The 24404-nt window shown below is 41.6% G+C and overlaps 1 protein-coding gene across 1 annotated transcript; it reads left to right on the top strand.

The window, feature by feature from the left end:
- Positions 1-4418: 4418 nt before the first annotated feature.
- On the top strand, positions 4419-24110 carry LOC133121436 (trichohyalin-like). The gene is made up of 9 exons (XM_061230600.1): positions 4419-5293; positions 9080-9259; positions 12894-13019; positions 13271-13532; positions 13692-13746; positions 17605-19022; positions 19179-19526; positions 19629-19865; positions 24096-24110. Exons 2-9 carry the CDS (start codon positions 9141-9143, stop codon positions 24108-24110), a joined length of 2580 nt encoding a protein of 859 aa, XP_061086584.1. The 5' UTR covers positions 4419-5293; positions 9080-9140.
- Positions 24111-24404: the final 294 nt, after the last annotated feature.

Raw genomic sequence — 24404 nt, 5'->3', positions numbered from 1 at the left:
TGTTGCTGTGTTTCTAGTGTGGGGAGGCCATACGTTGCCATAGACTGTCAATTGCCACCCAGCTCATTTGCATAGCTCATAACTCAAAAACTAGAAATTGTTTCAAAATGAAAGGGGGTATACATTTGTTAGCAGGACCCATATCTTTAATATGAAACAGTCCTTTCTGCAAAATCCTGTTCCGAGCAATTGTTGCTGTGTTTCTAGTGTGGGGAGGCCATACGTTGCTATTCACTGTCAATTGCCACCCAGCTCATTTGCATAGCTCATAACTCAAAAACTAGAAATTGTTTCAAAATCAAAGGGGGTATACATTTGTTAGCAGGACCCATATCTTTAATATGAAACAGTCCTTTCTGCAAAATCCTGTTCCGAGCAATTGTTGCTGTGTTTCTAGTGTGGGGAGGCCATACGTTGCCATAGACTGTCAGTTGCCACCCAACTCATTTGCATAGCTCATAACTCAAAAACTAGAAATTGTTTCAAAATGAAAGGGGGTATACATTTGTTAGCTGGACCCTTATCTCTAATATTCTATAGTCCTTTCTGAAAAATCCTGTTCACAGCAATTGTTGCTGTGTGTCAGGTGCAAGGTGGGCATTCATTGCTATAGACTGTCAATTCACATGCTGCTCATTATAAACCTATATACCCAGGGATAAACCCAAACCATGCAACTTTACAATGAAATTAAAGTCAAATCAACTTTATTTGTGTTGCACATTTCACGCTATATTTGTCAGTACATGCTTTAGAGCAGTGCTTCTCAACCAGGAATTTATTAATTGATTTATTTAATTTAGGGCATTTTTGGTGGTATGATTGGTTCAGTTATTAAATTAGTTGTTTCAGTTTCTGGTTACAACAAAAACCTTCCGGCAAGACTAGAGTTGAGAAACACAGCTTTAGCGCAAGCCCCAGCCTTTCCCCCCACAAAAGCAAGCCTAGGGCAACAGTGGCAAGGAAAAACTTCCAAGGTGGAGAAGGAAGAAACCTTGGGAGGAACCAGACTTAAGTGGGGGGCCCATTCTCCTCTGGCTGGCTTACAGGTGACAATGATGGTCAGATAAAACAATTAACAATTAATTATGAACAATTTGTTCATGTGATGGGTTTTGAATGTGTGTGAGATTGGCAGGGTGCAGATGAAGGAGGTGGCGGTCCTGGGGCAGTATGTGGGGGGTGTCTCAGCGCTGCAGTATGATTGTGATGAAGACAAGGGGGAAAAATTGACAATATGGCAGTGGGAAGTAAGTAGGGACACAAATGGGACTTGGAAACAAACCGAGGCCTTAATTGTAAGGAGGATTTACTGTTGGGCTAATTCTAATGAGTATTTAATTTTAAGTTAAGTCATCCAGGACAACCTTTCGCATTTTACTTGGACTGCAATTTAACTGATTACTATCAAGTATTATACTTTTTGAAAACACAAACGTAAAGTCCAAAGCTGCTCCCATCTAACTGACCTGGAAAGGAAGGACATTGGTGAGCATATTCAAAAACCAAATTTACTGGATGTAGTTTTCCTGTAATGCCAAAATACTGTAAAGATAAATAGAGTGAGAGACGGTCAAGAACTGCTAATAAAGATGAGTTGTGGTGCTTCAGTGAATCCATTAATATTGCTTTAAAAAATATTTTTCCCTCTAATATCCTGCAATGTTCCATTGTAATATGAATCATGGTCCAATGTAACAAATCTAAATTCACTGGAACAAGGACAAATTTAAATCTCCACCAATTTCTTTTTAAATTTGGTAAATTTGGCAAGACCTCAATTGTCTTGCAGTACAAACTATACAGTTCCTGGCTAACAAATAGTTGCAGTAGAGGGGACTGCAAGAATTATTTTTTTGGGTACTGTTCTGATTAAAAATGACAGGTATGTGTTTATAATGGAATCATTTAGCCAATTGTTTCCAGGATTTCACAGAAAGGACTGTAGAATGTTAAAGATATGGGTATATAGAGTAAATGTATACCCCCTTTCATTTTGAAATAATTTATAGTTTTTGAGTTATCAGCTATGCAAATGAGCTGCTTGTGAATTGACAGTCAATAGCAATGTATTACATTATTGGCATTTAGCAGACGCTCTTATCCAGAGCGACGTACAACAAAGTGCAAACCCATAACCAGGGATAAGTTCGCTGAAAGACCCTAGAGGGAGGTACAATTTCAACTGCTACCTGTACAACAAAGATAAAGACGAGGGCCTTTTATTTTTATTTTATTATTTTTTTTTTTTTGAGAACAAATTAACAAACAAACAGAGCAAAAGTGACCAAAGTGAACTATCCAAGCACTGCTTACCTAGCCAACTAAAAATACCGATACACAAAGCACATCACAGAGACAACAATTAAGGTTCACAGGGAGGTAGGGAGGGACGGGAGAGGTGCTGCTTGAAGAGGTGCGTCTTCAGCTTGCGCTTGAAGGTGGGGAGAGATTCTACAGTTCTGACCTCAACGGGGAGTTCGTTCCACCACCGTGGAGCCAGAACAGACAGTAGTCGTGAGCGTGAGGTGGAGGTTCGGAGAGGGGGAAATGCCAAGCGGCCTGTGGAGGCTGAACGAAGAGGTCTGGCAGGGGTGTAGGGTCTGATGATTTTTTGTAGATAAGCTGGGGAAGACCCTTTAACTGCTTGGAAGGCTAGCACCAATGTTTTGAATTAGATGCGAGCCATGACAGTGGAGGGAAGTAAGCAGGGGGGTGACGTGTGAGTATTTGGGAAGGTTGAAGACCAGACGAGCTGCTGCATTCTGGATGAGTTGGAGGGGTCTGATGGCAGACGCTGGGAGGCCAGCCAAGAGGGAATTGCAGTAGTCCAGGCGGGACAGAACCATCGCTTGGACCAGGAGCTGGGTCGAGTAGGGGGTGAGAAAGGGGCGGATTCTCCGTATGTTGTATAGGAAGAACCTGCAAGACCGGGTCACCGCTGCAATGTTCTCGGAAAGGGACAGTCTGCTGTCCATCACCACGCCGAGGTTCCTTGCACTGGGTGACGGCGTGAGTGTGGTATCCCCGAGGGAAATGGAGAGATCCAGATGGGGAGAGGTTTTAGCAGGGATGAATATCATTTCAGTCTTGCCTGGGTTGAGCTTTAGATGGTGGTTGTCCATCCAGCTCTGGATGTCAATCAGGCAAGCAGAGATACGGGCTGAAACCTGCGTATCAGACGGCGGGAACGAGACGAAGAGTTAGGTATCGTCCGCGTAGCAGTGGTAGGATAGCCCATGTGCAGTGATCACAGGGCCAAGGGAGCGAGTGTAAAGAGAAAAAAGAAGCGGGCCGAGGACTGAGCCCTGGGGAACTCCTGTGGCGAGGGGCCAAGGTGTCGATACCGAACCAGCTCAGGCAACCTGGAAGGAGCGACCAGAGAGGTAGGACTCAATCCAGTCCAGGGCTGTGCCACAGATGCCCGTTGCTGAGAGGGCAGATAGGAGGATGGAGTGATCCACAGTGTCGAAGGCAGCAGAGAGATCTAGGAGAATGAGGACAGAGGAGAGGGAGGCTGCTCGTGCGGCATGGAGTGACTCACTGACGGAGAGCAGCGCGGTCTCTGTCGAGTGGCCCGATCTGAAGCCAGACTGATGGGGGTCTAGCACGTATGGCCACCCCACACTAGAAACACAGCAACAATTGCTCGGACCAGGATTTCACAGAAAGGACTGTAGAATATTAAAGATAAGGGTATATAGAGTAAATGTATACCCCCTTTCATTTTGAAACAATTCATAGTTTTTGAGTTATCAGCTATGCAAATGAGCTGGGTGGCAATTGACAGTCTATGGCAACGTATGGCCTCCCCACACTAGAAACACAGCAACAATTGCTCGGAACAGGATTTTGCAGAAAGGACTGTTTAATATTAAAGATAAGGGTCCAGCTAACAAATGTATACCCCCTTTCATTTTGAAACAATTTCTAGTTTTTGAGTTATGAGCTATGCAAATGAGCTGCTTGTGAATTGACAGTCAATGGCATTGCATGCCCTTACCACACTAAATACAGCAACAATTGCTCGGAACATGATTTTAGATAATAAATGTATAATTTTATATATATTATACATAGATTTAATGTATGCCCCTTCATATTTGGCAACTTTTTTTTCAAACAGTAAGCAGGTATGCAAATGAGGAGTTATTGAACCGACAGGGTCAAGCAATTTATGCTTGGCCTACAATATAGTCACTAGTCAAATAGCAAGCTAGTTGCTTGCTGACTTTTGTAAGTTCTATCAGCAATGAATTTAAACAATGGTAATTATGTGAGGAAGCGCAGCAAACGCGGTAACTATGTTCTCATTATTTAACGTTACTCAGCAGCTCTTATTTTGACGGAAAATCACAGGAAGTTGAAACCGGAACTTCTGTACAGTAAGTCTAATTGTTGCCAACTTCACGGAGCTCACTATCCGTTTATTCAAAGAAGAGATCGCTGCCGTGGATCATTTTAAATGCAGGATTGAAGGTAAAGCGGCGGACAAATATTAAACAAGATGGCAAGATAAAGTGGGTAACGTATATAGGGCACTTTGAATAAGATATCTAAATAAATTAAACCAAATCGACGGGGTAGTTCAGACTGGTTGGGGTGTTAATGTAGACAGTTCTAACAAATAGCATTTCAGGAACGATATTTAGCGATTGTGTCGACAATATAGATATAGTTTTTAAAATATTTGTATATCCCATTACGAAAACATAAAATCAGTCAAACTATGTGTTGTAGGCCTAGTGTTTACTGAGTGGGAATTTTAGTGTGGTCGCGATAGCCGCCTTTGACTGTGATGAAAAACGATGACCATCGATTTTAAACATTGTTAAAACGATAGTTTCACTGGTATCAAACTTGTTATTTAGCTAATTGAATTGAAGTGAATTTAAAAAGCATGCTAGGGCCTTCACTCATTTTGTCTTTAATGAAGGTGGTTGGCCAAAGTAGGCTATTGCTTTTCGGATTTTTTACAATTATTATTATTTTATTATTCATTCGCATTGGCCTGCTATATTAAATTCAGTCGTTCAGAATATTCAGGTGAAATATTGGGTGATTATGTCCAGCAGAGACGGTAACGTTAGATAACGGGACATGTCAGGCAACAGAACACGTTTCTGCAGCGCTAGAAGTAACTGTACAACCTTTGAATTATATTCTGCCTGACAATAGTCGGTTCTCGCTTCTGATTGGTCCATATAAATCTCGAGCATCGCGGAAAAGTCGTTTCAGGCGTCGGCGAAACTGCGCTGGAAGTCGCTTGTTCTGCTAATGAAACAGTTGAAAGGTAATGCAGTTTTTATATTGGCCTAAAATAATAAAAATAGACTGAACTGAATTTAATACATTTGTGTGAACAGGTGGCTTAGAGATAGATAGGAAGGTTTGCTTTTCATGGCCAGATGGGTCTCTTCCAGTTGTGAGCATAGCAATCTAGGGTGCCCACAAACAACACGGAAGTGCCGCTACGTAGGGAGGACAACCGAAAAATGTATTTCCGGAAATCAGCATGAATGTTATGATTATTATCTCAGTTTAACCTTAAATTAACGTGTGGTGGACAATAATTCTGCTTAGGTTGAATCTTAATGTGACAAAATGACTGTTTTTGTGGCTTTTAAGCGCTCATTTTACCAGCATTCCATCGATGTTAAATGCTGGACCCCGACGGCACCGAAAAACAGGCAGATTTCACTGCCATTCCATTCTTTACGTATATGGAGCTCGAAAATGGTGACACAACAATAGCTTTTGCTGGTTTACTTCACGCGCTCATACATGGCAGTTGGTGGCAGTTCGAACTGTCAAAAGTGTGACTGGAGCCAGGTCAATATTTTTGCTGGGTACTCGGTATGTCCAGCCTTATAAGTCCAAAGTCCCTGGTTACTTTTTCATAGTTTCAATGGATTTTGACAATTCATGGGTACCAAAGACGTCACTTCCGGAATGCCCGCCGCCATATTTGTGTCCGACTGACACTTTTGGACCGTCACGGCAGCGAATACAGCGCATCTAAGCGAGACAGAAAGAAAGCGATATTTGGAAAAAACGGCGATTATTGGTTGTGATCCTTATTTATTACCTTTAACTTTATTTTGTCCCTTAAAATCTGCGAAGCGTCTGCCCCAACTTACTTTCCCCGACATCTACATTTATCTGATACATAATCCATCCCCATACACCGGAGACAGCCTTAAGGCTTTCAAGAGTACGGATGCCTATCAATACTCAGTTGCAGGATGGGTCATTTGTATTTTATTTATTTATCCAGAAAGGTCCCATTGAGATACGAGATCTCACATTCACACAGTTACACACATTCACACATATGGTCATTTTAGAGTCACCAATTAACCTAAGTAATTCAACAACAATCATCAACCGTGTTATTTTGGTGGTGGTTAAGTCTAGAGTGATAGTGATTGCTTCGGCTTCGTGCGTTTCATTTACATGTGGCTATTAACGTTAGACTTTACACAGTTCTCGGTCGCTCTGATCAGAAATGCAGGACAACCAGCCGCGGGTCTGAAACTAGGCATAGCCTAGTCTACTACGTAATTGCGCCTCCTTGAGTTTGTTTAAAATAATGACATCGCTCCCATTATTTAACCAAGTAACATTGTCAACAAAATGTGGAACAATATTTTTTATCTTGTGACTAACTGGCTGACCACTAACATCCCTAAATTATAATAAAGTGCTGCATTTTTCACTTAACAGGTCAATCATTCCCAGGCTCTGAACACAAAAGCAACATGTCCATGGATAGTGGTGCAGGAGATCGGGACAGTGGTGATGGCACATTGCACATGTATGGCAGGGTTTCATTTATTAAATAAATAAATAAATAATAAAGGGTTTCACCATTTATTTCGCCAATCTAACTCCTTTGGGATCGAATAGAATTGTAGTCCAGGGTTTCTCTGACGACTGTTGTCACAGCCAACAGCACAACATATCCCGGGCATATTTTATCAACTTTATCGTGGATCTTCCTTCGTTTTCTCTGGTCGTTTTGGTTGTGGCGCGCAGCTGAGACCGGACACAAAGATGGCGGCGGTAAAACACAGTGACGTCACATGGTACCCATGACAGACTTCAATCATGTTAACGCTCTCGAGCGTGCGTCAAAGTTTAGGTAGCAAATAACAGTGCTGTATCCTTCTGACGTCATTTACATAGCTACAGAACTGTCCGATCACGCCGAATCACTGATAGAAACAAGATGAATTAATGACAATTCAGAAAATGTATAACTTTTAAAGATTTAAATAAATCCTATGGTGGGACTTTTGCCATTTATGGACGGTACGACAGAAAATTCCGGTGCCATCGAACTTAATCGAATGCTTTTATTTATATCGTTCGAATGACCAAGTGCCGTTAAAAAGCAAATTGTATGGCTTTGTGCTATTCGCGTATGCTAGCTACATCATGCTAATATCGTACAGGGACCAGTAAAGGCTTAGAACACACTAGCACTTAGTTATTGTAAGTTTGATCATCTCTACTGTAAAGTAAAAAAGTGGACAACTTGTAGTACAAGGCACGGAACCCAAAATTCCAGTTAACTTGTGCTAGTTCATATAAAGTGATCTTAATCTTAAAAGAATGAAAATTCTATGAAATCATGAGTTGCGGTTATTTCTTAGTAATGTTTAACGTATTAAAATACCTACACTAAAATGTCTACGCTGTTCAATCTAGACTGTAAATGCATACTATGGTAATGCAGTTATGTTTACCATACCACAATTCTTTCGTCGCCTAATCTGTGTTTGCAGTGTTACTGTCTTCCTGTTCAATTTCCCTGACTGTAAAACTACAAGATTATCTTTAGGCTATTTTATTTTACTGTATTACATTGTATGTTGGACAGCGATGTTACATCGTGGTTTTCAGACACAAAGCAACAAGACTGAATATTTTTATGCTACAACAAACTTTGTCTTAACCTGTAGAAATGGTGGTTGTGATAGCGTTTCATGGGCTTCTAAGAAGACAGCCTATCCTATGAACCACAAATATGTTTTCAATTTAAAAAGAATTAGTCATTACTTTTTGTTTCATTTTTTAGAGAAATTCATTTGAATTACTAAATCACATGAAGTTGTTTGTATGAATGCTACCGAAAGCTTTTTCATCTAGTCTTTGACTTCTCATTCAAATTAAGCGCTTTCTCTTTGAATCTTGCAATGCTATCAATGTAAATATGATCTAGAAATAATATAAATGTCAGACACCGAAGACGATTGGCTCAAAGAAACAGGAGTAATTATTTTGCCGTGGTTCATGTTTGGGTCATTGTCCATTGTTTTCTTTTAAAAGACCAGGAATATCTGCGTTTATAGAACGCAGTACATTCCTTTTCCTGTGTTTTGGCTCTCTTTCTCTGTGTGAAAAACACAGAATTTTCTGTTAACGCAACCTCTGAATCATCACCAAAATAGCATTGCCCTGCTCGGTCTTGACTGACAGACCCCAAGCAGCAGCTCTCCTCCCACTTTGGTACATGGCAAGTCAAAAAATTACCCAACAGGTTAAATCCAAATCTGAATCCATGAATATACCACTTTGACATAGTTTGCAACAAGCTGGAAAATCGATCCCGTAGTCATACCGTTTTTCAATCCATATTGAGTGATGAATGCCAATAAGTAAATATTTATGTCAAATGCAGGACAAATTATTGATTCAAGATAATACACTACAAGATTCATAATTTGAAAGAATACAAGTAATTGTGCATGAATAAAATAAAATAAAATGTTCACCTTTTTTGACAAGTTATCTTTTGTTGACAAGTTGATTTTAGCTAGACGGGATCAAATCAGGTGTTATGGTTACAGGAAAATGTTTCAATTGGATCTATTAACAAGTTTGTTCGCTTTGAGGTCATCGACAACAGTGTATTCTGTGTTGTACATTGCCTGTTATTTACGCATTCCAGAGGGATGCTTTAGGTTGAGGCAGACCTGGCCATTACTGGCTGATTTGTTGCACTTTGCCTCAATGATGCATTGATTGTTTAAGGCATTGTTTAAACATTTCAGCCCTTTTATGTTGTGTTCAGGAACTAAGGGGAAGAATAAGGCTGTGCTTTTTCCGGTCCGCCATTGGTAGAAGACCTCAAGATGAAAATGAGCCAATCTTTGGAGGAAGAAGAGACCACGACCTCTGAAAGCAGCCTCATTTCGGGGAAAGAGGCCGAAAAGGAAACATCTGATGAAGCTGCAGGCCCTGTGAACATGAGGTAAGAGACAGATGTGTGTATGCTGTACATGCTCTCAGGCCCTGTGAACATGAGGTAAGACACAGATGTGTGTATACTGTACATGCTCTCAGGCCCTGTGAACATGAGGTAAGAGACAGATGTGTGTATACTGTACATGCTCTCAGGCCCTGTGAACATGAGGTAAGAGACAGATGTGTGTATACTGTATATGCTCTCAGGCCCTGTGGACATGAGGTAAGACACAGATGTGTGTATACTGTATATGCTCTCAGGCCCTGTGAACATGAGGTAAGAGACAGATGTGTGTATACTGTATATACTCTCAGGCCCTGTGAACATGAGGTAAGAGACAGATGTGTGTATACTGTATATGCTCTCAGGCCCTGTGAACAAGAGGTAAGAGACAGATGTGTGTATACTGTACATGCTCTCAGGCCCTGTGAACATGAGGTAAGACACAGATGTGTTTATACTGTACATGCTCTCAGGCCCTGTGAACATGAGGTAAGACACAGATGTGTGTATACTGTACATGCTCTCAGGCCCTGTGAACATGAGGTAAGACACAAATGTGTGTATACTGTACATGCTCTCAGGCCCTGTGAACATGAGGTAAGAGACAGATGTGTGTATACTGTACATGCTCTCAGGCCCTGTGAACATGAGGTAAGAGACAGATGTGTGTATACTGTACATGCTCTCAGGCCCTGTGAACATGAGGTAAGACACAGATGTGTGTATACTGTACATGCTCTCATTGGGCCTCGTGTATTGTTGTATTCTTGTCTTAAATTTCTCTCCGTACAATGGGCTCTTACAAGTGTGCCGTCAGATTCAACAAATTGTCATAACTTCAGAAAGCTGTCCTAAATGTGAAATGAATGTCCAAGTAATGAGAAAAAATACTAATGCTGTTATTAGAGTATCAAATGATGCTCATGCCATCACTGAGATTAAGAATGGGTTGAACTGTCTTCAGTCCAATTAAAATATTTTACATGGCTGCAATTAAGAAGTGAAATGTCACTACCAATAAGCTGGCCATCACCATGAGTACCTTGAGAAAGACGCATCCCAGCTTCACTATTTTACAGTACAAATGCGGACGTAAAATACAGTACAAAATGCACTCCCCCAGGGGATCGAACAGTGACATTTCACAGGTTGTATTTTGCATGTGATATACAGTGGTGTGAAAAGGTGTTTGCCCCCTTCCTGATTTCTCATTTGTTTTGCATGTTTGTCACACTTAAATGTTTCAGATCATCAAACAAATTTAAATACTAGTCAAAGACAACTCAAGTAAACACAAAATGCAGTTTTTAAATGAAGGTTTTTATTATTAAGGGAGAAAAAAAAATCCAAACCTACATGACCCTGTGTGGAAAAAGTGATTGCCCCCCAAACCTAATTACTGGTTGGGCCACCCGTAGCAGCAACAACTGCAATCAAGCGTTTGCGATAACTTGCAATGAGTCTCTTACAGCGCTGTGGAGGAATTTTGGCCCACTCATCTTTGCATAATTGTAATTCAGCCACATTGGAGGGTTTTCGAGCATGAACCGCCTTTTTAAGGTCATGCCACAGCATCTCAATAGGATTCAGGTCAGGACTTTGACTAGGCCACTCCAAAGTCTTCATTTTGTTTTTCTTCAGCCATTCAGAGGTGGACTTGCTGGTGTGTTTTGGATCATTGTCCTGCTGCAGAACCCAAGTTCGTTTCAGCTTGAGGTCATGAACAGATGGCCGGACATTCTCCTTCAGGATTTTTTGGTAGACAGCAGAATTCATGGTTCCATTTATCACAGCAAGTCTTCCAGGTCCTGAAGCAGCAAAACAGCCCCAGACCATCACACTACCACCACCATATTTTACTGTTGGTATGATGTTCTTTTTCTGAAATGCGGTGTTACTTTTACGCCAGATGTAATGGGACACACACCTGAACAAAAGTTCAACTTTTGTCTCGTCAGACCACAGCGTATTTTCCCAAAAGTCTTGGGGAACATCAAGATGTTTTCTGGCAAAATTGAGACAAGCCTTAATGTTCTTTTTGCTCAGCAGTGGTTTTTGTCTTGGAACTCTGCCATGCAGGCCATTTTTGCCCAGTCACTTTCTTATGGTGGAGTCATGAACACTGACCTTAACTGAGGCAAGTGAGGCATGCAGTTCTTTGGATGTTGTTGTGGGGTCTTTTGTGACCTCTTGGTTGAGTCGTCGCTGCGCTCTTGGGGTAATTTTGGTCGGCCGGCCACTCCTGGGAAGGTTCACCACTGTTCCATGTTTTGGCCATCTGTGGATAATGGCTCTCACTGTGGTTCGCTGGAGTCCCAAAGCTTTAGAAATGGCTTTATAACCTTTTCCAGACTGATAGATCTCAATTACTTTCTTTCGCATTTGTTCCTGAATTTCTTTAGATCTCGGCATGATGTCTAGCTTTTGAGGATCATTTGGTCTACTTCACTTTGTCAGGCAGGTCCTATTTAAGTGATTTCTTGATTGAGAACAGGTGTGGCAGTAATGAGGCCTGGGTGTGGCTAGAGAAATTGGACTCAGGTTTGATAAACCACAGTTAAGTTATATTTTAACGGGGGGGGGGGGGGGGCAATCACTTTTTCAATCACGGCCATGTAGGTTTGGATTTTTTTTCTCCCATAATAATAAAAACCTTCATTTAAAAACTGCATTTTGTGTTTACTTGTGTTGTCTTTGACTAATATTTAAATTTGTTTGATGATCTGAAACATTTAAGTGTGACAAACATGCAAAAAAATAAGAAATCAGGAAGGGGGCAAACACCTTTTCACACCACTGTAATTTGGACATCAGTGGAATTGGAAAGGGAAGGTGCTTTAATGCTTAGCCTACATGTGTAGGCTACAGTCTATTGCTCCTATGATGTTTGGTAATCCAATGGTGGTATGGAAGTCACTCTTAATTTGCAGTGTAGGGAAATTTGACGTATCTGGTCTGATGAGGGCTTTGATGAACAAAGGAAGCGCATGAATCATCTGATCGGTCAGATTAACACAAAATCAGTGACAAAAAGGGTTTTTTGTATCGGTGTACTAATGGCAGGCTAAGTGTACATGAGTCGTACGACAGGTTGGGACCACTTGTAAACGTTTCTTGTACCAAAGAAAAAGTTCTAAATAAAAATAGAAAATTGGTGAATAGGTCTCGTTTGAACGTTTTAAGAACAAATATCCGTAGTTCCGTGGTTCTTGCATGAGGCGCATTGTGTGTACATATGTAGACATACATTCAGGTGTGCCTACATGTGCAACTTGATGATGATTATGATTGATTATTATCATTCAAGAGCAATTATTATTCATATATACTAATGTAAAAATACCAAATAAAGCCTGCTATTTTGCATTTTGTATATTTGATGCCTAAGTTGTACCCCTGTTGGGACAATTTATTTATCAAATTCAGTACAAATGATTAATTCAACATAATACATTATATAATGTATAGCTTCATACCTAGTGTAGTTGTTTTTGTCACTTTGAGGTAATAAAAACTGTTCTGTGATGTGTGCTTGATGTTCTAAACATAATTTCAAAAACTCAGAGAAAGTATTTTTCATTAAAGAGGTGTTTATTGACTCTTTGGGCAGCATTTAGAAACCCTTATATTTTGTCAGTTTGTGTGCTCCTTCCAGGCTGGGGAGATCTGGCTCACCTGTGCCCAGTGTTCAGACAATGCAGACACACCGTTCCAAGGATGAGCCACCAAACTTCAGCAAGGAGATGGAGCCCATGGGACCAAGGTGAGGTGACTATACCTGGTCTACAGTTTGATGAGGCTCTGCTTAACTAAAAATACAACTGAAGTTTAATAAAGTATCACAAATACTATATGTACTATATTTGCTGATGAGATACTTCACAATATATACCCTATATGCACAGGCTACAGAATTGTCCTATGAATTGAGGATGACTTTTTGCAACTAGTAGGTGTCCTCAGTTATATCTCTAAATGCATAAATATTTCATAATAAGAATTTTCTCTCTCCAGAGACCAGACTAGCCTGGTAGAAACCCATTTGCGCCCACAGTGCAGAAAGAGGGTTGGCTCTCCATCCAGCTCTGGAGACACAGTCTGTGATGTCTGCTCTGAGGGACGGGCTAGAGCTGTGAAGTCCAGAGCTGTGAAGTTCTGTCAGACTTGCTCTGCGTACTACTGTGAGACACACATCAGAGAACATTACACTGCAGAGGAACTGCAGAGACATAAACTAGATGACATTACTGATGCCTGCCAGCAGGAGGAGACAAAGGTAAGAGGCCTCACTTATTCCTCTGTAGGTTTCTGTACCTGTCATATATTCACAAATTCACTTGGCCTGTAGATTGTGTACATGCCCATTCACTGCTCTTTGCCAGTGATGTTCATGTAACAATAGTTGAGTGGTCACTGTTTCTACATTGTCCTGCAGCAACAAGTGGGAAATTCTCAATATCGGCACCAAAATGGTTGGAGACAAGAAGGGAGTAAGTACTGTCTGCTATTATTAATTTTAAAAATGATTAATACAATTTGAGCACAGAATTCTCACCTTATAATAACCAGGCAGATATAGCCAAGAAGAAATTATTCATATTTGACAGGAGTTCAGTACTTACACACAAAAAGGTGGATAAGCATGCACTAATGATGATGTTGGCGGTTCTCACTTTTTACACCTTGCAATCTCACCTTTTATTTGCGTTTGTGTGATAATCAATGCCCACATGCAGTTTCATTGGCTTACTGCAGCTATAATGTTTAACGTAGCAATGTTTATATAACATTAATGAGATCTTCGTAAGTACAACTATATATTAAGTTCCAAGCAAATTTATGAAAATTTGAGAAAGTAGACATTTTACATTTTTTCACAAAATTCAAAATGGCGGAAAATCTACTCCAGCACATCTTTTTGTTCATCGGAAGCCAAGGAATCTGGGGGAAAGAATTATGACACTAGCCCAAATGATTGAAAAGTTATTGGCCAAACCGTGTTGGGGATTGGTATACTGCCACCGTGAGGCTAATTAGGGTAAGACCTGCCAAGTGTCCGCACTGGACTCAAATTTTGTCAAAACCGACCCGGTTAGTTCTGCAACAATGTGATACAGACTAAGATCAGCCTGTACCACAGTGATGGAAAGAGGAATAGCTCATGATCTAGAGTACCCCCCCCCCCCCCCCCCCCCCCCCATCTGTGAAACATGGTGTATGTCGTGTTATGGCACATGACTGGGACCGGCAAGGTCGGTGGTTCAAATCCCGGTGTAGCCACAATAAGATCCGCACAGCCATTGGGTCCTTGAGCAAGGCCCTTAACCCTGCATTGCTCCAGGGGAGGATTGTCTCCTGCTTAGTCTAATCAACTGTACGTCGCTCTGGATAAGAGCGTCTGCCAAATGCCACTAATGTAATGTAATGTTATGGCTTGGCATGTATGGCTGCCACTGGAACTTACTCACTTCTGTTCATTGATGATGTCACTGCAGTATGAATGTATGAGTATGAATTCATCAAAGTATGAATCTTGTCTGCTCAGATCCAAGCAAATTCATCAAACTGGTTGGACGACACTTCATCATGCATGATCCAAAACATACATCCAAGGCAACCAATGAGTTCCTTTTTCAGGCCAAAAAGTAGAATGTTCTTGACTGGCCAAGTTGAAACAACAAATAGCCCCTAAGCAGGTGCTGAAGAGGGCTGCATTATAGGCCTGACAGTGCATGAACAGGGAAGATACCCGGCATCTGGTGGTGTTTATGGGTCATAGACCTCAGGCAGTCTATTGATTGTAGTTAATAAATACACTGGTTTACAAAAGCAAGATGACCGCTTGTGTGTGCCACCAATCTTCGACAAGTTCGCTTATAAATGATCAGTTAAAAATTGTCCTTTGGGCATTGTAGTGAATGTAGCTTAGTTTAGGAATTAGCAGTATAAAAAACAACACAACTCATTTTTCCTTTTATTACAATGTTTTTCTGGCAAGGAACCAAACATGATCATCATCTTAATCAGCAGGTTGAACTATTTTCATTTTATCTTCTTATAAAAGCAAAGCAGTGATAATATGCCTAGCATCACACCAGTATCCTTCAATGTAAATTATAATCCATATTATGGAGATATATTTAGTTATTATTCACTTCCTTACACACCAGTCTGGGAATGCTGTTAGCACTGTTTTCTCATATCAGGAAAAACTGGTGAATGCATCTGCATTAGCTGTGAAGTATACAACTAGGTTCTGCAATATCCTACATGGTAAATGGTCTGCATTTATATAGGGCTGTAGGGGTCCTCGCACGGGACTCCAAATTATGTAGGGTCCTCGCACGGGCCGCCAAATAACGCAGGGATTTTACTCTCTACGAAACCGGGGCGCCAGTTAAACGTTGTGTAGCAGTATAACTGCAAAAAGTAATCAGTCTCATGAAATTACTATTATTAAACAACCGTAAAACACAGAACAGATAAACTAACGGGAAGTTAGTAAGGAAATTTAGTTGGGTATGTGTGTGTGTGTGTGTGTGTGTGTGCGTGTGTGTGGCGCGCGCAAGCGCCCGTGTCGCTTGAACAAAGGAAAGGTAAAAGTGGGAGTAGCTAGTTTGGGTAAGCTAGAGTTCTGGGTGTGTTAGTTATTGTTAGCTTTGAGAAGACTACTTGCGTAGTTTACTCTATATATGCGCAAAAGACGGCGATTCAATTCACGTACATATATAGCTAACAAAATACATTCCAATGATAAGACGGCAAATATGGAAACACAGATTCACAAAAACAGTTAAGACTAAACTAAACACTGGCTATGCCTGAATGTTTGTTCTCTTACTGAGTCCATACGCATTGGATCCAAAAGACGTGCTGTCCTTGTAGGAGCCGCGATGGTGCTGTGAATGTGTGTCGCGGAGAGATGCGCAGGCTGGGGCATCTTAGCCGCGCGTTGTTGTCTGGTCCGCTAGGTTGCTGGAAGGATGATCGTTGGTCCCTTTTCCGGGTGGAAAAGTTTGTTGCTGTTGTTCTTTGGCGAGCTTTGCAGGAGTAAACTGATGTAGCGTTCCGCGTACACCAGTTTCCACTCGCTATAGGCCACGAAGTTACCGCGAGGTAACTGGGTGTGTCCGTAGGCCTGGTAGTGCGCTGTGCAGCATTCAGCCTCTGTCCGAGTCTCGGAGCAGATGAGCTGAAGCGAATGGCCACAAAGGGTGCGTAGAAGAGAAGAAGCAGAAGAGGCAGAAGAAGCAGAAGAGAGATCCCAAGAACGTGTCTTGCTCTTATACGGGACCGTTTATTGCTCCCGCCATTACGGGATTGGCTGAACCAAGTTAGACGTCATTCGTGGTGGACGTCGCAGAATTTTCCTGTGGGAATGTGGAAGTTGTAGTCCCTACAGGGCCTTTATCCTAAGCACTGTGCATTTGATGCTTCTCAGTAACCTATTTACACAAACACACCAACAGCGATTGGCTGCCATGCCAATGCACCCACCAGCTCATTTAGCCATTACAAGCTGCTTAACTGTATTCTTGCTACCAACATCAGGCACCAAGTAGGTTAATTGTCCCACCAAAGAAATCAGAGGTGGTGACAGTGCATGGGTGCAGGGGACAACATGATTAATATTTGCTATAATTATGTATAAATAACATGTCAAATGTCTTTTAATTAAGGCTTATTTCTGTTTTTCAGTGTGTAGACCAGCGGGTATCTTTCAGAAGGAGTCGTGGGTAGAGTGCTTACGCATTTCTACATCTGTTGGGTGTGTCCTGGCCATACTACTCTTGTTTATTATTCTTACTCCACAAGGTATTTCGTGAATTTGTACCTTGGGGGTTGATTTTCTCCCTCTCTCCCTCCCTCTCTCTGTCTCTCCCTCTCTCTCTCACTCCCTCTCTGTCTTTCCCTCTCTCACTCTCTCTCCCTCTCTCTCTCACTCACTCTCTCTCCCTCTCCCACTCTTTCTCCCTCTCTCTCTCTCTCTCTCTGTCTCTCCCTCTCCCACTCTCTCCCTCTCTCTGTCTCTCCCTCTCCCTCTCACTCCCTCTCTGTATTTCCCTCTCTCACTCTCTCTCCCTCTCCCCCTCTCTCTCGCTCTCTCTCTCACTCTTTCAGTCTCAGTCTCTCTCTCTCACATATGATGAATGGCTTCTTTCATGAAATAGTGTATTTTTCTACATTTTTCTCACTCACTCACTCTCACTCTCTCTCTTTCTGTGCCATTTTTAATGCTTAAATCACAGTGATAGCCATGTTGTCTTATTATGTACAGCCACTGGCTATTTTTATGTCTTGGGATATATACATGACTCCTTCACTGAAATGGCTGTATTTTCCCACAGAGTCTGGAAGGAGACCTGCACCTCATGATCTGAGGATTTTGCTGGTGGGAAAGACTGGAGCAGGAAAGAGTGCAACCGGAAACACCATCGTGGGGAGAGAGGTGTTTAAAGAGGGAGTTTCCCCTGAATCTGTCACCTTAAAGTGTGAGGAACATAGTGGAGAGGTGGCAGGGAGACATGTTACTGTGATCGACACACCTGGGATCTTTCATACAACTCCTTCTTTTGATCAAATCACGCGTGAAATGGTAGAAAGCAAGAGCCACTGTTTCCTGCTAGTGATCAGACTGGGGAGGTTCACAGAGGAAGAGAGGGCCACTCTAAAATGGATCCAGGAGAATTTAGGAGAAGAGGCTTTGCAGTACACAATGGTGCTTTTCACGGGAGGAGATGAGCTGAGATCACCAGTGGAGGAGTTTCTGAGTGAAGGCAGCGGTCTTCAGGAGCTCATCCACAGCTGCGGTGGTGGATATTACGTCTTCAACAACAGAGACAGAAAGAACCGCACTCAGGTTGCAGCACTGCTGGAGAAGATTGACACTGTGCTGTTTAGTATGACAGGATACCATCATGCCACTACGAAGATCCAACAGGTTCAAAGAATGATACAAACAGAGGAGGAGAGAAAGAGGGAGGAGATTGAGAGAGCGATCAGAGAAGAGGAGGAGAGAAAGAGGGAGGAGTCAGAGAGAGATATCAGAGAAGAGGAGGAGAGAAAGAGGGAGGAGTCTAAGAGAGAGATCAGAGCAGAGGAGGAGAGAAAGAGGCAGGAGTCTGGAAGGAGACCTGCACCTCATGATCTGAGGATTGTGCTGGTGGGAAAAACTGGAGTAGGAAAGAGTGCAACCGGAAACACCATCCTGGGGAGAGAGGTGTTTAAAGAGGGGTTTTCCCCTGAATCTGTCACCATAACGTGTGAGGAACATAGTGGAGAGGTGGCAGGGAGACATGTTACTGTGATCGACACACCTGGGATCTTTCATCCAGCTCCTTCTTTTGATCAAATCACGCGTGAAATGGTAGAAAGCAAGAGCCACTGTTTCCTGCTAGTGATCAGACTGGGGAGGTTCACAGAGGAAGAGAGGGCCACTCTAAAATGGATCCAGGAGAATTTAGGAGAAGAGGCTTTGCAGTACACAATGGTGCTTTTCACGGGAGGAGATGAGCTGAGATCACCAGTGGAGCAGTTTCTGAGTGAAGGCAGCGGTCTTCAGGAGCTCATCCACAGCTGCGGTGGTGGACATTACGTCTTCAACAACAGAGACAGAAAGAACCGCACTCAGGTTGCAGCACTGCTGGAGAAGATTGACACTGTGCTGTTTAGTATGACAGGATACCATCATGCCACTACGAAGATCCAACAGGTTCAAAGAATGATACAAACAGAGGAGGAGAGAAAGAGGGAGGAGTCTGAGAGAGAGATCAGAGCAGAGGAGGAGAGAATAGGGGAGTTGATGAGTTATTTCACGGTAGCAACTGGAATATTTATTGTTGCTGTAGCAGTTGTGGCATTTGGACAAATCCAAAAAACAAAAGCAGAGGAGGAGAAAAAGAGGGAGGAGTCTGAGAGAGAGATCAGAGCAGAGGATGAGAGACAGAGGGAGGAGTCTGAGAGAGAGATCAGAGCAGAGGAGAAGAGAAAGAGGGAGGAGATTGTGACACAGATCAGAGCAGAGGAGAAGAGAAAGAGGGAGGAGATTGTGACACAGATCAGAGCAGAGGAGAAGAGAAAGAGGGAGGAGTCTGAGAGAAAGATCAGAGCAGAGGAGAAGAGAAAGAGGGAGGAGTCTGAGAGAAAGATCAGAGCAGAGGAGAAGAGACAGAGGGAGGAGTCTGAGAGAAAGATCAGAGCTATGGTAGAGAGAAAGTGGGAGGAGATTGTGACACAGATCAGAGCAGAGGAGAAGAGAAAGAGGGAGGAGTCTGAGAGAGAGATCAGAGCAGAGGAGGAGAGAAAGAGGGAGGAGATTGTGACACAGATCAGAGCAGAGGAGGAGAGAAAGAGGGAGGAGTCTGAGAGAAAGATCAGAGCAGAGGAGGAGAGAAAGAGGGAGGAGTCTGAGAGAAAGATCAGAGCAGAGGAGAAGAGACAGAGGGAGGAGTCTGAGAGAAAGATCAGAGCTATGGTAGAGAGAAAGTGGGAGGAGATTGTGACACAGATCAGAGCAGAGGAGAAGAGAAAGAGGGAGGAGATTGTGACACAGATCAGAGCAGAGGAGGAGAGAAAGAGGAAGGAGTCTGAGAGAAAGACCAGACCTATGGTAGAGAGAAAGTGGGGGGAGATTGAGAGAGTGATCAGAGCAGAGGAGGAGATAAAGAGGGAGGAGTCTGAGAGAGAGATCAGAGCAGAGGAGGAGAGAAAGAGGGAGGAGTTTGAGAGAGAGATCAGAGCAGAGAAGGTGAGAAGGTTTGCCCAGGTGAGACCTCTGCCCCGACAGCCTTCTATAACTAGGACTAGGTCGCTGTTCAGTGATGCAAAAAAGAAGAAAATTGACTATAGACTATAGCTAGCTCCCCCGAACAGACTGTCAGTAGAGTGCTGAAACCTGTGCCACTCCTTGTAGGAGCTGAAGCTAATCTTACTGGCTCTTGCCACCTCCTCAGTTATGTTGTGTTTGGTTATATTCTCTTGGTTTGACGGGCTACAACACCTGACAGAACATATTACACTCATTCCACTACTGAACTTATTGATTTACACACCTCATATCTTTTTGTATTTGTAAAAAGAAGGCCATCATTAAACATTCTCTTCTCTTAACCCTCCTGTTATGTTGCGGGTGAAATTGAGCCGTTTCAAAATATATTTTTAATATTTCTGGGGTATGAAACCTTTTCTGCTGGGCTTAATTACTGTAATGAACATATAAATGAAAAATTACTACAAATATCAGTTGTTAGGGTAATTGATATAGGTCAACAATTTAATGATTTTTTTGTTAGTATTGGTCAGGAATTGGCAAACAAAATTCCTGCTTGTCATGGAAATCCACTGGACTTTATTCCAAGACATTTTCATCGACATCAATCTTGCAATCACATCTTTTCTTTGTTTTTGGAAACAGGAGTTGTGCCAGAGGAGTTAAAAGTTGCTAAAGTTAGTCCTCTGTTTAAAGCAGATGATCCATAGATATGGATCCAACAGGTATATAACTATAGATCTACAGATCTATTTTGCCATGTTTTTCAAAAATATCAGCAAAAACTATATACAAAAGGATTCTTTCACATCTAGATTCCAATTTAATTCTTTACAAACATCAGTATGGTTTTAGGAAAAATCATTCCACTTATATGGCTCTGGTTCACCTGACAATAATGAATTTACTTGTATGTTCAAAAGCTTTTGAAAAGTCAAAAGTTACAGTTAATTATGATATTTTATTGGATACGTTACATAAATATGGTTTTCATGGTATTACGTATAAATGGTTACAAAATTATGTTTCCAACAGAAGTTTGTGTTAAGGGTTGCTATTCCAACAAAGCCAAATTACACTCTGGGGTTCCGCAGGGGTCCATTCTTGGACCATTATTATTTGTTATCTATATTAATGATTTGACAAATGTATCAAATATCTTTTATCCAATAATGTTTGCAGATTACACTACCCTAGTTCTCTCTCATTCAAATTTAAATTCACTGATTAAGGATGCTAATGTTGGTTTAACTGCCTATGTTACACGGTTCAGATTAAATATATTATCTCTGAATATAAAATAAATCTAATTTAATAATTTTTAGTTGCAAAAAACTATACCCTAAGGATTTATGTAAAATTACAATTGAGTCTATTGAGATGCCTCAGGTGTCAACTCCAAGATTCCTGGGAATTATTATTAATGAGAGTTTGAATTGTAGAGAACAAACTGATTGTGTTAGTTGAAAAAATAAATCTATTGGTATAATAAGGAGGGTTAGTCGTCTTGTCACCACAAAATGTCTCCTTACTCTTCATTACAGTTTAATTTATCTCTATCTTTCATACTGTAATATAGTACTTTTCTTACTACTCTCCACAAAATATTGATCCTTCAGAAACGTTTTGTAAGGATTGCAAGCCGGTCAGAGTCACAGACCTCTTCTGCTCCTTTTTCAGAAACTACAGATTCTTACTATTTATGACATCAACATTTTCCAAACGTGTTTTTATTTCTAAATATATTCAAGTGAAGGGAAGATTCCTAAACAGTTTAAGACTTACTTTAAAGCAAATTCACAGGTCCGTTCTTACTTGTCAATCCCTAGATCTTCATCCTCCTAAATTTCTAACTTGCAGAGGTCAATTTTCGATCAGATTTAGAGGCACAAAGTTATGGAATGGCTTTTCCCACCTGGTGAGAAACTGTTATATAAAATGTTACAAAGGATATTTAAAAGATCATTTAACTGCTGTTTTGTAATTGTTTTTTTAAAAGGTACTGTTATCTATGTATCCCATGTTTGTTTCACCCATAGTGACAATAGTAATCATAATCATGTTATTGCTATTGCTCTAGGAGACAATACAGATGTATAAATTTATATTTCTCATGCATGCAAACATATACACACACTCACATGCACCATTTTCCTAATTTTTATTTTGATGTTATTGTTGTTATATATTTTGTTATCATTAGTTTGCCATCACTTTTATGTAGTTATATTATTTTTCTGTATGTTATTTTTTGTGTTCTTTATAACACTGCATTATTTTAACAATCTTAAGGTGGAGGCCCACTGGGCTTTCTGCCTCTTCCTGCACTGTTTATTACTTGTTATTTTTGTCGTATTTCTTTAAATTGTACGAAATGACCAAACGTTTCTACGTCGGTTCTTGTCAAGTTATCTTTAATGAGCTCTCTAAATGCACGCCGACCTGGGCTTGCAACTATCTATGCAAAATATAATGCATGTATTGTGTTGGCCAGACACCCAACCCCTGTGTTCTCCACCGAACTGAGATTCAGCAATAGTGCTAATCCCGGGAGCATATATTGAGTAATGGTGTGGGTTCTACACCACTACTCTACAACCCAGGTCCTAATGTCACTGTGGATGAAAGCCTGGTGGCATTCAGAGGTTGCTGCCCCTTTAGGCAATACATGCCTTCAAAGCCAGCAAAATATGGCATAAAGGTCTGGGCGACTTGTGATGCAAACTCAAGCTGCGCATTGAACCTGCAGGTTTACACTGGTGGCCAGTTAACCAGTGTAAACCTGCAAGTTCAATGCGTAGCTTGAATTCATTATTTTACTGGCAAAAGACACCCATCTCATATTAAATGTCACTAAGACAAAGGCAAAGACAAATCTTTAGTACCAGGGCACTGAGATTGATCAAAGCCTCTCCATCTCAGCCCATTATAGATTCTCTTTTAGAGCTCAACCACACACCACTATCTCTTACACAAGTCTACCAATCTCTTGTGTAGAGTGTTATAACCTTTAATCTGGTCTCCTAGTTTAACCGTCTAACAGCAAGAAATTAATTGAAACAGGATTGTCACACAGGGGGGTAAAATTACTGGACAACAGCAAGCCTCACTGTCTCATCATTATTTTAAATGGTTGGCATATATAGCGCCTTTATCCAAAGCGCTGTACAATTGATGCTTCTCATTCACCCATCCATTCACATCCACGCTCACACCCCAACAGTGATTGGCTGCCATGATAGTCGGCACTAGCTCAGGAGCATTTGGGGGTTAGGTGTCTTGCTCAGGGACGATTCCACACAACCGGGGCAGGATCGACAGCCTCTGTCTGCCAGACGACTGCTCTTACCACCTGAGCCAATGTCACCCCGGTGGACAGAATAGCAGAGAAGATTTTGAGATGCCTTTGAGATGCTTTCCTCAGGTCACAGATTTAAGGGCCCATTCATTAAAACTAACTCTTTCATACCCACTGCAATCAGCCAGCTCAATACCACTAAGAGACGGACCAGAAATGACAGGACTGGTAGTGAACACAGACTCTGGTTTAAATGTATTTTTACTAACTTCATGCATATTTATTGTGTTAAAAAATATATAGGAAAAGATAGCCAATAATAGTTTTTTGTCCCATGGCATTCTGGACCTGTTAAAGGAAACTTGGGAGAAGGGTCAAAGCCAAAGTAAAAGTGAAATTCAATATGTGTTGGACCTGCGAGAAAAGCTGAACTTACTCATGTGAACATTTGCTTGAGGCTCGAGAACATCCAATAACACAACAGAATATTCAAAATGGGAGGCAAAGTCCTGGTATTTCTTCCTTCAGCAACATTCAAATTACTCGCTGAGTAATTGGGACGGAGAAAGGACCATTTGAGGTTACACGGCATGTAGACTGTGAGGTTATTCATATAGGTGAGAGGCACGTCAGATCTACCATCTCAATTTACGACAATTGTGGAGAGAGGTAGACCCTGCCTTGCTAACCACACCAGATATCATGTCAACTTGGTCAAGAAGATCAAGTCAACTTGGTTTCTGTTTCCCAGAAATGTCGTCTCTTGGTCCCAGGAGATGGAGGAGTGACTGACTGGGGGCAGTGTTGTCCCAGGAGATGGAGGAGTGACTGACTGGGGGCAGTGTTGTCCCAGGAGATGGAGGAGTGACTGACTGGGGGCAGTGTTGTCCCAGGAGATGGAGGAGAGACTGACTGGGGGAAGTCTCAGATGGCTCAAAAGACATGCGTTTATTTACCTAAAAACAAGCAAACCACACTGCTGCTGTAGGGAACGGGAGAGAGTGAGAGCAGTGGGGTGTGTCTCTGAAACACAGTCTGCCTTTGCCAAGGTCTCAAAGTGCAGGAATTTACTGGAATTTATT

This window comes from Conger conger, chromosome 2 (genome assembly GCF_963514075.1).
Source record: "Conger conger chromosome 2, fConCon1.1, whole genome shotgun sequence".
Classification (NCBI taxonomy): domain Eukaryota; kingdom Metazoa; phylum Chordata; class Actinopteri; order Anguilliformes; family Congridae; genus Conger; species Conger conger.
The sequence above is the reverse complement of the archived record's forward strand: the minus strand, read 5'-3'. Positions and strand labels throughout refer to the sequence as shown.

Bases quoted from the DNA above. Each gene is read 5' to 3' on its own strand.
- LOC133121436 (XM_061230600.1), top strand. From the start codon at position 9,141: ATGAAAATGAGCCAATCTTTGGAGGAAGAAGAGACCACGACCTCTGAA. The intron at 9,260-12,893 runs GTAAGAGACAGA...ATATTTTGTCAG, and splicing joins GCAGGCCCTGTGAACATGAG to TTTGTGTGCTCCTTCCAGGC. The intron at 19,023-19,178 runs GAGATCAGAGCA...TCTGAGAGAGAG, and splicing joins AGAGGGAGGAGTCTGAGAGA to ATCAGAGCAGAGGATGAGAG.